The sequence below is a fragment of the Fulmarus glacialis genome, unplaced genomic scaffold (genome assembly GCF_000690835.1).
Source record: "Fulmarus glacialis isolate BGI_N327 unplaced genomic scaffold, ASM69083v1 scaffold14330, whole genome shotgun sequence".
NCBI lineage: Eukaryota > Metazoa > Chordata > Aves > Procellariiformes > Procellariidae > Fulmarus > Fulmarus glacialis.
In genome coordinates, this window is record NW_009187235.1 from 21,244 (window position 1) to 33,636 (window position 12,393).

Consider the following 12,393-nt stretch of genomic DNA (forward strand, 5'->3'; position numbering starts at 1 on the left):
CAGTTCCATATATTACTATAATTTCCTTGGGGTTTTTTTCAGTTTATAATGGCAGGTAATAACAGCATTGGTGAATGCAAAGGGAAATGGACAGCAAAAAAAACAGAGTCAGGATCTGATGTACAGCATACACTAAGTAGGAGAAATATCATCTGCAATGTCCAGATGGAAATGAGTGTACATAGATGTAGCCGCAGTTCTTTCTTCCCCACAAGTGTGTTCATATCTTATTACAAAATTTTCTTACGGATCAAGTCCTTGACTGTTTTGACTTATCCAGACTTCTCTTTTTTTTTACACACCCTAAAGTTCTTTTTGAGAACATAGAAAGATTTCAATTGGAAAAGTATCAAAAGGGAAATATTGTTGACTCCTGTTTGCAACTTGAGAACCAGATAAATCCTGTGACTTTTTTTTTCATTATTCACTTTTTTTTTTCCCTTTTATATTTATCTTTATGGAATCCGGTTTTGGTAAACTAGAAATCCTCACTATTCCAAGATCCTGCAGGTTCCAAAATCCAAAACTAGTCCATGACTAGTAGGCTAAGAAAGTTGTATCATACTTTTAATTTGGCACAAAAATACAGTAATGACAGGGGTTTTTCACTAGTCGGGTCACATACACTTAATGTGTTGTATAATAATTAAATAATGTCTGATTGAAGCTTCTTTTGACTTCTTCTTATTTGTACATTCTATTGTGTACATATTTGGGCATAGCGAAGAACTTTCCATCTTGGCAGAGAAATATATTTAAAAAACAAAAAAAGTGAACAAAACAAAACAAAACAACCCAGAAAGAAAAAAGTAAGTCATTGAGGAACTATTTTAGGAAGGAGCATGAAAGAGGGGGGAAAAAAAACTCAGATCATTTACCATGACATATTAATATTTTTCCCCAGTGAAGGGATAACATAAGCAAATGCTTTATTTATCATTGCCTCACATTTTTATTGTAACTTTTACTTTCTATGAACAGAAGAGGATTTTTTTTTCCTTTTTGTTCATTTTATAACATCATCGTTTTTTGTTTATTTAAAAAGACTACACAAGGTACTGAGTAGTAAAATCAAACTATCTAATTCTACAGTTTATTATAGTTGCCGAAGACATACCAAAGGAAAAACTGGGAGATGAAAACAGGAATAGTAAGAATCTTAACTGAGAAGGTCTTACCAATGCAAGTGCAAGCCAAAATTTTGACACATAGAAGAGGGGGCTGAGATACATTATTTATCAGCAAAAGAAAGCTGTAAGTAGAAAGCAAACAGGAATTCATCTAGAGGTTGATTACAAGAAAAAAAATGCTAGTTTTAGTTCTATGGGGCTTCCTAGTATAGAAGGTCTGAGGGATTATCTGAATGTGTGGTGGTGAAATAATAGTCCTTATAAATATTTGGTGAAATCAGGAGAGACAGGAATCACTAAAGAAAAGAAGATTTTCCTTGGCAGTAGGCTTTCTGAAGTGTTTTTGCCCTTGCATTTTATTTTGCTTACATATATTTATGAAGCATTGCATTTCTTGTCCTGCTGTGGTCTAGTTAGAAACAAAGTAAGGAGTGTACCTTAAATTCAGATTAAGCTACAATTCAGAATTAAATTGTAATACAACCAAATTGAAATTAATAAAATTGAATTTAATTGAAATTAATCAAAGTCTAGTTGAATTAAAATTGTATATTAATTAATTTTTTTTTTCTTTCTGTGCTTGCACATAAAATGGTAGTTTTGTATGTAATTTTTTCCCATTTTAAAAAACAAGTTTACATCAATGACACAGATTCAGACTTAACGTAAGAAGGTCCTTCTAAAAGACTTTTTTTATCAATTTCCTTCACTTTACGCTGTATTTACTAACAAGGAATTCTGAAGCCCAGCCATTTGTACTATTCTTTTTCAAGAGGTAGCAAAACCTTCTTGAGAGTCCCAAGTTCTGCTGTCTTAGATGTATTTTTTTCTGCTGGAATGTGTGAAATACCAAAGAACTTAATTCTGATCCACAGTGATGCACATTTAATTAACTTCATTAATTGATAATGACATATTTATTTGCACTTTCAGCTTTATAAACTAGATTTCAATAGCTGTCATGTATCATGTACCTGTAAAAGAGTATATTTTTTAAAAATTAAAAATCTTGCACTGAAAGGATATTACCTGTACCAATGAAAAAAATATCCACATACTAAACACTTGCATTGTCAGGGAAATTTTTTAAATTAGTTTGAATCTAATCAGCATGGATGGTATTTAGGTAAATAGTTCAAAACAGATAATTCTAGATAAATATTATAGTGTGTGTATTTGTGAGAAGGTAATGTATACATGTGCTTCATTCTTTTATAAATAAGCAAAGGATTATGGAGACTTTCAAAAAGCACTTTGTCTGGAAAAGGTTGTTTCTTTTGTAACGTGAGTAATATCCATTGCAAAGGCAGCCTCTCACCTGTCTCCTACTGAGCTAATGCAACCTTTCATTACTGTGACACTCACAATACTAACCTCCTGCCCATCCTAAAACACTCAATATTACCGCTCTGGGAGTCTGTATGTCATGTTAAGCACCTTGAAAAGGACATGCCTTAGGAAAGTCTCAGGTGTAGCAGGCAAAGCATCACTACAGTTGTCACTTCAGCTAGCATGAACATTTAGATCCACATCCTAAGAATAAAATATTCTATGGCTTTTACTTTTCTACAGTTTCTGTTAAAATCTCCAGTCACTATCTTCTCTTTACCTACACCTCCTGTGTTCAATACACACAAAAGTGTATCAAGGTTACTACTTTTGTGTAAGAAAAAAGAATCCCACAGCATTTCTTTTTAATAACTGTTCAGCTACAAAATTTTATTGGTATCCTTCTATGTTCCCTCTAGAGGATGTAATGCACAAAAGCATTGCCACGGAACATATAAAATTACAAATGAAATTTATTGTAAAAAGTAGAATGTCTTCTAGACTGGTGTCAGTATTTATTTCATTCATAAACCAAAACTGCAGGTATAATATATTCATTGTCAGCAAGTTCATGTGTGTAAATTGCCATCCAACAGTATTGACTGATATAAGACAGATATTGAAAAGACAATTTAAATTTACTCTTCCAAACATAAACTGTTCCACAAAAGCACTGTAAAAACTCCTTCAAGGTTTTGTGTTGTGCTTCACATTTATGGTTAACTACATAATTTGGTTGTGTCATAATCCACTGTGTTTGGCAATTTGGCATTAAAGGCCTGCAAAGCAGATTGAATCCTCACCACTTCACTGGTAGACAGTTTGAGTCTATGACGGAGCAAGCAAGAGAAGAGGTCTAGACGACGTTGACCAGGTGGAGAGAGTTTATTTACACGATCCCGTATCTCTAACAACTGCAAAAGTGCCGAGTCCTGTGATCCCTGAGTATAGGGGTAGTCCAGCTGCAAAATCAAGTCTCGAATTGCTTCTGGGTCGAAGTGCATGCTGTAGCCAAACACTTGGATGTTATTGATTTTCATGTAGCCCAGATTTCTTGAGGGATCAATAAATTCCAGGGGTTCATAGTAGATGCTCTCATTGCCATTTGGACCGTTTGACTTTATTCGACTCCTCAAATAGATGTGTACGGTTTCAAAAAATGTCTTCCACTTGTTGCCCAGAGTCAGCGTCCAGTTATGACACTGAAGGGGTAAGTCCAGTTTAGTCCGCTCCCAGTCTGGGAAATTATTTTCATTCACAGGCATAAACCAGCTCTCAGAGTGGCTGCCCCCAAAAGGATTGACGTAAACAGCAAGAACAGGCTCTAAGGTGCTGTTTTTAGTTAGGCAAATTTGAAGAGAGAGGCCCAGTATCATATGGACCAGGCTAGACTTGTACTTGTTACTCTTAAGAGTAAGGAGCATCCGCTTGCGCCAAGAAGGATCAAACCAGCTGTTGAGGCGCATGTCATTGCTGATGAAAATGGCATGGACCTCAATTCTCCGGTCTGTCTTCTGCAATAAATACTTCATTTCCAAGTCCTGAAGGTCAGTCTCGAACCCAATGTAGTGCTCTGTTGATTCTGCCACTTCAGGCTTGCAAAGCCCTTGGCTCAGCATGTAGCCAGCATTGCAGCTCCCGCAGCGGGTGCGATTGTCAGGAGCACAGCTCAAGCACGCAGAGCCATCTCCAACCGTGCAGGGAAGGAACCCATGGCAGGCAACCTGGTCATTAGGGCAGGTGCATGTGTGAGTCTCTTCAGAAAAGCTTCCCAGGAGGCCATTTTCATTGCAGTAGAGAAAGGACTGGATGCGGTTGAGCCAATAGTTGGAAGATCTGCAACATTAAAATAACTTATTTAACACAGAGAGAGACCTGCACACAATAAATACAACCTTGTTATTTTTTATCGGAAAGAGAAAAATAAAACTGTTTTTAGTAGCAAATGAAGGCACTAAAGTCAGATGACAGCATCTGCTGTCAGATAAATGCATGTATAAATTGCCTTTTAACAATGCAAAATCACAAAAGAAAAGTTTCCTTATAAACTTACTCCTGCACTACAGGAACATTTGGTTCATGTATTTGTTCTCTCTGTATCTCTGTCAAGGAAGCCTGACAAAAAGCTGTTTTTCTGTAATTGTCTCAGATTAACATCTTGAAATCCTATGCAGCTGAGATTATTTTTCCTCATACTATTTGATCAGGGAGGTGCTTTGTATGTATCTAAGTGTGTATAACTGTACCATGTCTCTATTTCATTATAAAGATTTTTGTAAGCTTGCAAGCTTTCTTGTTACTGGCTGGAGCTGCTTTGATTTATAGACAGTGAGCCAAAATGATTTCCTGGAATAGCAAATAGGACCCTGCACCCCACTAAAATATATTCAGTCTTAATTCTTAGATGACTTCCAGCACAAAAATGTCCCTACAGGAAGCCATTGCATGAGCATGCTGTGTTTACTTTTCATCTTTGGAGATGAAATTAAAAGATCATTTTAATGTTCTCCTTGTCATCTCATTTTGGTTTCACTAGAAGCAACAGTTAATGTCCTACATCACACTGGGAAAACAGATACTGAAACCAACAGTTTAGGCTGATGAGGCACAGTCGCTAGAAAAAAGACAATGGGAACAACGGAGTTACATGGAAATAGTCAAGAGAAAAAATATCCTCTTTCTTTGACTGTATTTTTCAGTTCTTACTAATCCTAGCAATGCACAGTTTAAAGAACTTGTTTTGGCTGCTGCAGAGTCAGATCTATTGTTGCCACATGAATGACGATGGTTGTACGGTTTCTTCCCTTTTCATTGCATTGTTTCAAAGAGAAAATACAAGAGCCTCATTTACTGCTGACTTACTTTCCAAGTCATATCTGAATTTGTCTCAAGCACTGAATAGTTCAGAAATCTTAATTTTTTTGTTGGGTTTTTTCTGACTGTAAAATAAATGCTAAAACTAAAAATCTATGGCATCTCAAAGTCTGATTCTTTAGAAACATGAAAATAAAGATCAGTAAAATTACATCATTGTATAGTCTGGTGACTTTGTTTAATCTTTTTTTATTCCTTTCTCTTTTTTTGGTTGGGGGTGGGAATCTTAGTTGTTTTGGGTTGGGTTTTTTGTATACACATAGTCTGTTAGTATTTTCTAGAAGTATAAGTAAATATAGTAACATCCATGACGTGAATGCCTTAACACCATTCTTCTTTGTGCTTATTTGAAAGTCAGCATTAAGCAAAAATATTTTGGCAAGTTTGTTCCTTCATTTCCTGATCAAAAATCATAATGTCCATTCTACAAGAAAGGTCAATGTCACAATATAAAAGTGATTCTGAAACTGAGTAGAACATTAAAGCTATTGCTTTCCCAGGTGGAATGGGAAGTTCCTGAGTACTTTATCTGGGTTGTTTTGACAGTAATCTGTACCTACTGAACTTGCCCTGGGAGCTCACAGGAACTGCAGTTCAGGTGTGTTATGACCCTCTTTCCCATTATGGGACGAACTTTGCAGCCAGGCTGTGTCTCACATGGTCTATCTTATTGCTATTAGCCCTATGATGCATCACAGCAAGCAAAACAGAGAAGATTCTTGTCCAAAGGAGTGAAACTAACCTTTCAAAGGTCTCTCATTACAGCTTTTTCCTAACTCCTTATGGCTCTCTGTGCCTATTTAAGAACAGACACTGAGTTCCAAAAGCTGCTGCATGTAAGATGTAAAAGTCTGGGGTTTTTTACTTTCCTTTAGATCTTTGGGTTATGCCATTTGCTTCACAATAGCCTTCATAAAGTTGTTACCTTATTTTGATTTGTTACCTTGGGCAGGTAACTGGGCAGATTTCAAGAATATGTCATTTGCTTTTTAATCTCCGAGTTTGCTGCTTGTACTGTTACTACCAGTTGGTACCACATGACTACAGTATCAAGGTTAAGTGCGTTCACCAGCTGATATTGATCCACTTTGTAGATGTGAATTTTAGCATCCTCTTCCACTTCTCTTGTGAAAAGAAGTCCATGCCTTTGAAAATTTTTGTTATATATTAGGAGTACATTTCCAGAAAACCTCATTCTACATAGACCAACTCTGAGCTTACAGCTGTGGTTTTGAATTCATCTCAGTAGAGGATAAACATTTGAAGACTTACTGTAAAGATTTTCCATGTATCACAGAGTGTCAACCATAGAGACTAAATCTGCTTGGCTCACTCACACAAAACATCAACTGTGCTACATAGTTTGTAGCATCTAAGGATATGTTTGCATGATATATTCTAGTCAGAAGAAAGCTAACTGTGCCTGAGCTCCAAAGCCAAACAGAGCCACAAGACTACGTTAGTTTTTCAGCAGAGATTAGTAGCTTGGATTTGGCATTGTGCTAGTATGGACAAGAAATTTCTCTATGGCTTGGAGGCTGAGCATTTATCCTGGCTTGGAGCTCAGGCACAGTTAACTTTAAACTCCACACCAGCTATGAATTTTTGGAGCCTAATTTTACATACTTTCTGACAGATTTTAATGAGTCAATTTTTGAATATTGCTTTATTGAGGTGTATTGGGTGTCACTGGCAAGGTTTTGACAGTGGGGGCCGGGCACAGGAGTGCCCTCTGTGAGAAAAGGCCAGGGGCTGCCCCATACTGGACATAGCTTGTTCCAGCCAGCTGTTCTTATTTCAACCCACAAGCTTTTTTATCTTATTTCCTCCTCCCCTCCTGTTGAAGAGGGTGAGTGAGAGAGCGGCTGGGTGGGTGGGCATCTGGCAGCCAGCCCAGGTTAACACACCACATAAGGTAAACAAGATAATTTGCAGCTTTAAGTTGATCCCTGTTATGTTTCATCTACCCTTTCCTCCTCTTAGATCTAGTGGATAGGCTTACAGGGTTTGAGTTTTTTTATATTATATTACTACTTATTTTTCTGCTTATTATTTGGCTTTGTAATAAGTCAAAGAATGTTCTGCACATTAATTTTTTCATATAGAGGGAAAAGAAGAGGATTACTCCTCCTGTGGATACACCTGAGCATGGTTAGATGGGAAAAGTATCTGGAATGCAGGGTGCGCCAGGCAAAGAAAGAAAAGGAGACTGTGGCATTACTGCAGATTGATGAAGAGAAGGGAGCTGGAAAAGCAGGGAAGGAATTCTCTCAGTCCACAGAGGTGATGGAAAGAGGGAGACCTGCTGAGGAAGATGGCACTGTCAGAAGAGGAGAATTTTCTATTGTTGGAATAAGCTTATTGAATCCAGCAAAATTAATTTACTGGCAAGGGTTGATTTGTTTTGGGTTACTCACTTCTGCAGCCACATGGTCTTTAAAACATATTTTTCCTTATTAATGATCCAATCTACTGTTTCCATTATTATGAGAAGTAAAACCTTTAATGTCACTTCTTTGTTCTTTTTATTTTTAATGAGCCTACCTTCCTTCTTTTTTATGTTAAGGGATAGAAGAAGTAGTCTAAAAGTCTGCAGGAAATTACATAGCTGCACAATTAAGTAAGTTTCCATTCTAAAACTTAGTTATCAGCTTATAACTTAGTATTTAGCTTATTAAAACAACTATATCTTGGATCATTAGCAGTTGCAAGGAGACCAAGAACTTTAGAGGGAAGGAGGTTTTCTCCTTATTCCAAATAAAGTTCAAAACAGTAACCTTCTAATACTTTTTATCTTATTTTGATTTTTTTTTTACCTGATTTTAACCAGAGAGATTTCAAGAAGTTCTACTTATACTTATTTGTCTTTGACCAGTTTACAAACATAAATTCTTTTTGAAAAAATAAAATCAACAGCCTTACTTGACTGTTTTTTTTTTTTTTTAATTGTCATTAAGGAATACTGTTAGTCATTGTAAATTTATTACTTTCATTCAAGTAAATTAAGTAAATTAAGTGAAAGTACATAAAATGTCAGCAATACCTACTTTATTTAATCCACTCATCCTTAATTAGATAAATTCACACTGGAATGTCGTTCTGAAAGCTTTCTTTTTCTCCTAGAAATAAAAGATCATTTAAAATTCTGGGCCCTGCAGTCAAGGAGAAAGGCTTGGTTAGAAGCAGATGCCTCCCGCAGGTCAACACCTGGCTGAACAGCTGGTGCAGTCAGATAGGCAGGGCTTAGGCTTTTACAGCCACTGGATCCCCTTTGAGGATGGATGGCAGCTGGGGAGAGATGGGATCTAACAGAAAATAACGGGTGACATCTTAGGCAACGAACTTGCTGACCTTGCGAGAAGGGCTTCAAGCAATGTTAACTTGGAGCTGGAGTCAAAATGGTGACTAGGGAAAAAGTGCCTGGGAAAAACACTCTCACCAGAAGGTGGTACTATTAGGGACCCATCTGAAGTGCCTAGACACAGATGCAAACAGAGTGGGAAACGGGCAAAAGACATAGACACAGTTGCAATGCTGACTTCATTGGGATCACAGACGTGGTGGGATTAGTCTGGGGTGCTTGTGATGGATAAATAGAGACTCTCTAGTGAGAACAGGTGGGCAGGGGGGATAGCTGCACTCCACATGAAGGAGTACTTTGAATTAAAACTTTGCTATTGAATGAGCAATGAACTGGTCATGACCTTAAGGGCTGGAATAAGAGGAGAGGCCAGCAATAAGGAGACTGTGGTCAGAATCTGTTATAGACCAGAAGATCAAGAAAAGGCAGTGGTTGAAGCCTTCCTTAACCAACCAGAGGAAGCAACATGACCACAGGTCCTGACCTTCATGGGGGACTTCAACAATCCCAGCAGAGATGTTGACAGTGGGGTAACATGACAGGATGTGAGCAATCTAGGAGAGTATTGAAATGCATTGAGAATAAATTTTTTATGCGGGTGTTGAAGGAGCTGAATAGGGGAGATGTGCTGGAGCTGCTACTCATAAATGGGAAAGAACTGGTTGAAGATGTGAAAGCTGATGGCAGCCTTGGCTGCACTGACTGCAGGATGGTCAAGTCAAAAATCCTGAAAGAAGTGAGGGAGGCAAGTAACAGAATAGTTATCCTGGTGTTCAGGAGAGCAGCCTTTATATTGTTCAGGGAATGGCTGGGTACCAGGTGAGGTTGCCCTAAAATGTAAAACAGCCCAGGTGATGTGGTTGGTCTTCAAGAATGATGTCCTTATAGCACAGTAGTCCGTTTGGATGTGCAGGAAGTTGAGCAGGCACAGCAGGAGGCTGACTTGGATGCACAGGGAACTCCTGTCTGAGCTCAAATACCAAGAAGTCTACCTAAGTTGGAAGTTGGGATAGGCTACTTGGGATGACTACAGAAACATGGCCTGGACATACAGTGGTTAAATTATGTGACATTTCAAAACTCAACCTGTTTTGAAATGAGAGAGAAATGTGAGTGATAACAAAAAGGACTTCTACATGTATGCTTTCAGCAAGAGTCAGACCAAGGAAAATAGGGGCCTGCTGCTGAAGGAGAAAGGAGACCTGGCAGCAGAAATGATTAATGTATTTAGTGTCTTCTTTGCCTTGCTGTTATCTAACAAGATCTGTTCTAAGGCAGGGAAATGCCAAGCCCTGCACCTGGAACCAGAAAAACCTTATGCAACAGTTCAGACTGGGTATACCACCTAGAAAACAGCTTTAAGGGAAAGCACCTGAGATCCTAGCAGATATGAAGCTGAACTGCTGAACATGAGCTAGGACTATTGTCTTGTGGCAAAGAAGACAAAGTGCATTATTAGAGCCAACAGGTCAAAGGCAGCAAATATTCCCCCATGTTTGGTACTTGCAAAATGGCATCTGGACATTGTGTCTGGATTTAAATCATCTGTTCAAGATAGTTATCAACAGATTGGAGCAAGTCTAGTGAAGGGCCACTAAGATGTTCAGAGGGCTGGAGTACATAACGTAGGAGGAGAGCCTGAAGGAACTGAATTTGTTTAGGCTGAGGAACATAAGAGTAAAGGAGGACCTAAATGCTGTCTCCAAATACCTTCTGGAAGGATGTAGAGAAGATGGGCCTAAACACTTCTCCAAGATGCATAGTAAAAGGACAAGAAACAGTGTGCAAAAGTTGTAGCAAAGCAATTTTGATTAGAGAAAAAAATCTTCATTGTGAAGTTGGCCAAACACTGTAAGAAGTTGATGGGTGAGATCTGGAATCCCCGTCACTGGAGATATTAAAAATTTGATGGTCCATGGCCCTGACCAGACTTTGAAGGTGACCCTGGCTTGGGCAGATGACTTGCAAAGGTTCATTACAACCTAAATTATTCTATGATTCTATGATTCTGTTTTCATTTTACTTGTAGGTGGCATTTTTGAGAGAGTACAAACAATATTATTAGAAGTATTAGAATCAGTACATAACTATACTGCTTTAGAGATTTTTATGTACTTCAACAACTTCACATTTTAAGGTTCTGCCCTCCTTCAGTGCCTATTGCCAGTAGAAGCAGGGTGGATCTCTAATACCTGGGGAGAAAAAGAACCTCTCTTCCTGGATAATGTATAAGCCATCCAAGATTTTGCTACTTTTCCTGAGTTCGTTATACAAGACCAACCTAGACCAATCAAGACCACTGAGCTGTATAATATCCTTTACAAGGACCTCAGCCACAGGTTGACAGAAAACTTCAGACAGAGGAATGACATTCCAATCCAGTAATTACTCCTATATTATGCCAAGTAGTTCTGAAAACATCATTAAAATGAAAAACTCTTCAAGGAAAATCAAAACATTGGTTAAATATCTTTTTTGATTTTAAAGGGATCCAATTTTCTTTTTTCTCTTAGATAATTTTGCCATTGCCTCCAGACAATGGTAGGTGTGTGGGAACATTTTTTGAAGCTCAGTGCACTTAGTGTGAGACAAACAAAATCTGACTTCTCTTCCAGGTAATTATTTTCTTCACATAAGATTCAGCCAATGTCAGTTTTGCTTGTTGCCATCCATTAGACTTCTTTTTTCTACTATATTAGGTCTAATTATTCTTCAATTTTCTAAGTTAGTTGGCTGAACTTGGTTGTCTATGTACTCTATGCAAACTTGAGTATACCACTCCTAATTCCTTTCTCTCATTATTCACCATTTGACGTATTCAAGATCCACTCCTTAGTCTGATTCCAGAAAGAAAAATGCTTATTAACTCTGTCATAGGACTTCATTGTATTTTCCCACTATTTCTTTTTTTTTCAAAGTTGGGTTGATATGTGAGGTCTACAGAAATCACTAAGAAAAACTGTTTACTTTGATAGGGACAGAACCTGAATCTCTGACTTTAAGTTCCTCAAGTCCAGATTAAAGTTAATAAGAGGCTTTGCTCAACATTTAGTATACTTTTATTCTTCTCTTCAGGTGTAATAAATTCTTTGTACTTCATTCCTCACTACATTGTTCTGTACACATTCCCAGTGTTCTTTTACCTTTAATCAGTTTTACTGAATCATTTATATTCTCATTGTGTTAATGGGGGACTAGTGACAAAGTGTGCTTATCTTGAGCAGTTGCTTCTTGTTTATAGAAGTTAATAAATAAATAAAGATAATTAGCTTCTGAGGGAGGGTTGAAAGAACTCTTCAATTATTCTTTTAATGACACTGCGAACATTATTATTTGATTTGAGAATTATATTTACTGGCCTGATGTGTTAGTTTTCCAAACATTGAGATATAGAACTTCTGACTTCCAAACCTAGTGAAACCAGCAAGAAGATTCCTAGGTATTTCAATGAGCTTCAAATCAAAATGGGATGCCTGAAACATCTGTGCCTTCACCATCACAGAAAATTATGTGATAAGCTATAATCAAAAGCTATTTTTGGTGAATCATCCACTTGAAATCACAGCTTTACTTTAGGAATAAAGTAATATTTAATTCAATGAAATAAATTACTTGATAAGTATAGGATACTTCTTATCAAATTATATAATAAATTAGAGCTCCCTGGAAATTCTTCAGAATTTTTTAAGACTTCTTTTG

General features: G+C 37.4%; 1 protein-coding gene across 1 annotated transcript; it reads right to left on the reverse strand.

Moving 5' to 3' along the window:
* Positions 1-2,828: 2,828 nt before the first annotated feature.
* LOC104074373 (BMP/retinoic acid-inducible neural-specific protein 3) lies at positions 2,829-4,295 on the reverse strand (the record flags this gene model as incomplete). Its single annotated transcript, XM_009574463.1, has 1 exon — positions 2,829-4,295. A coding segment is annotated over one exon (1,117 nt), but the record flags the coding sequence as incomplete, so codon positions are not given.
* Positions 4,296-12,393: the final 8,098 nt, after the last annotated feature.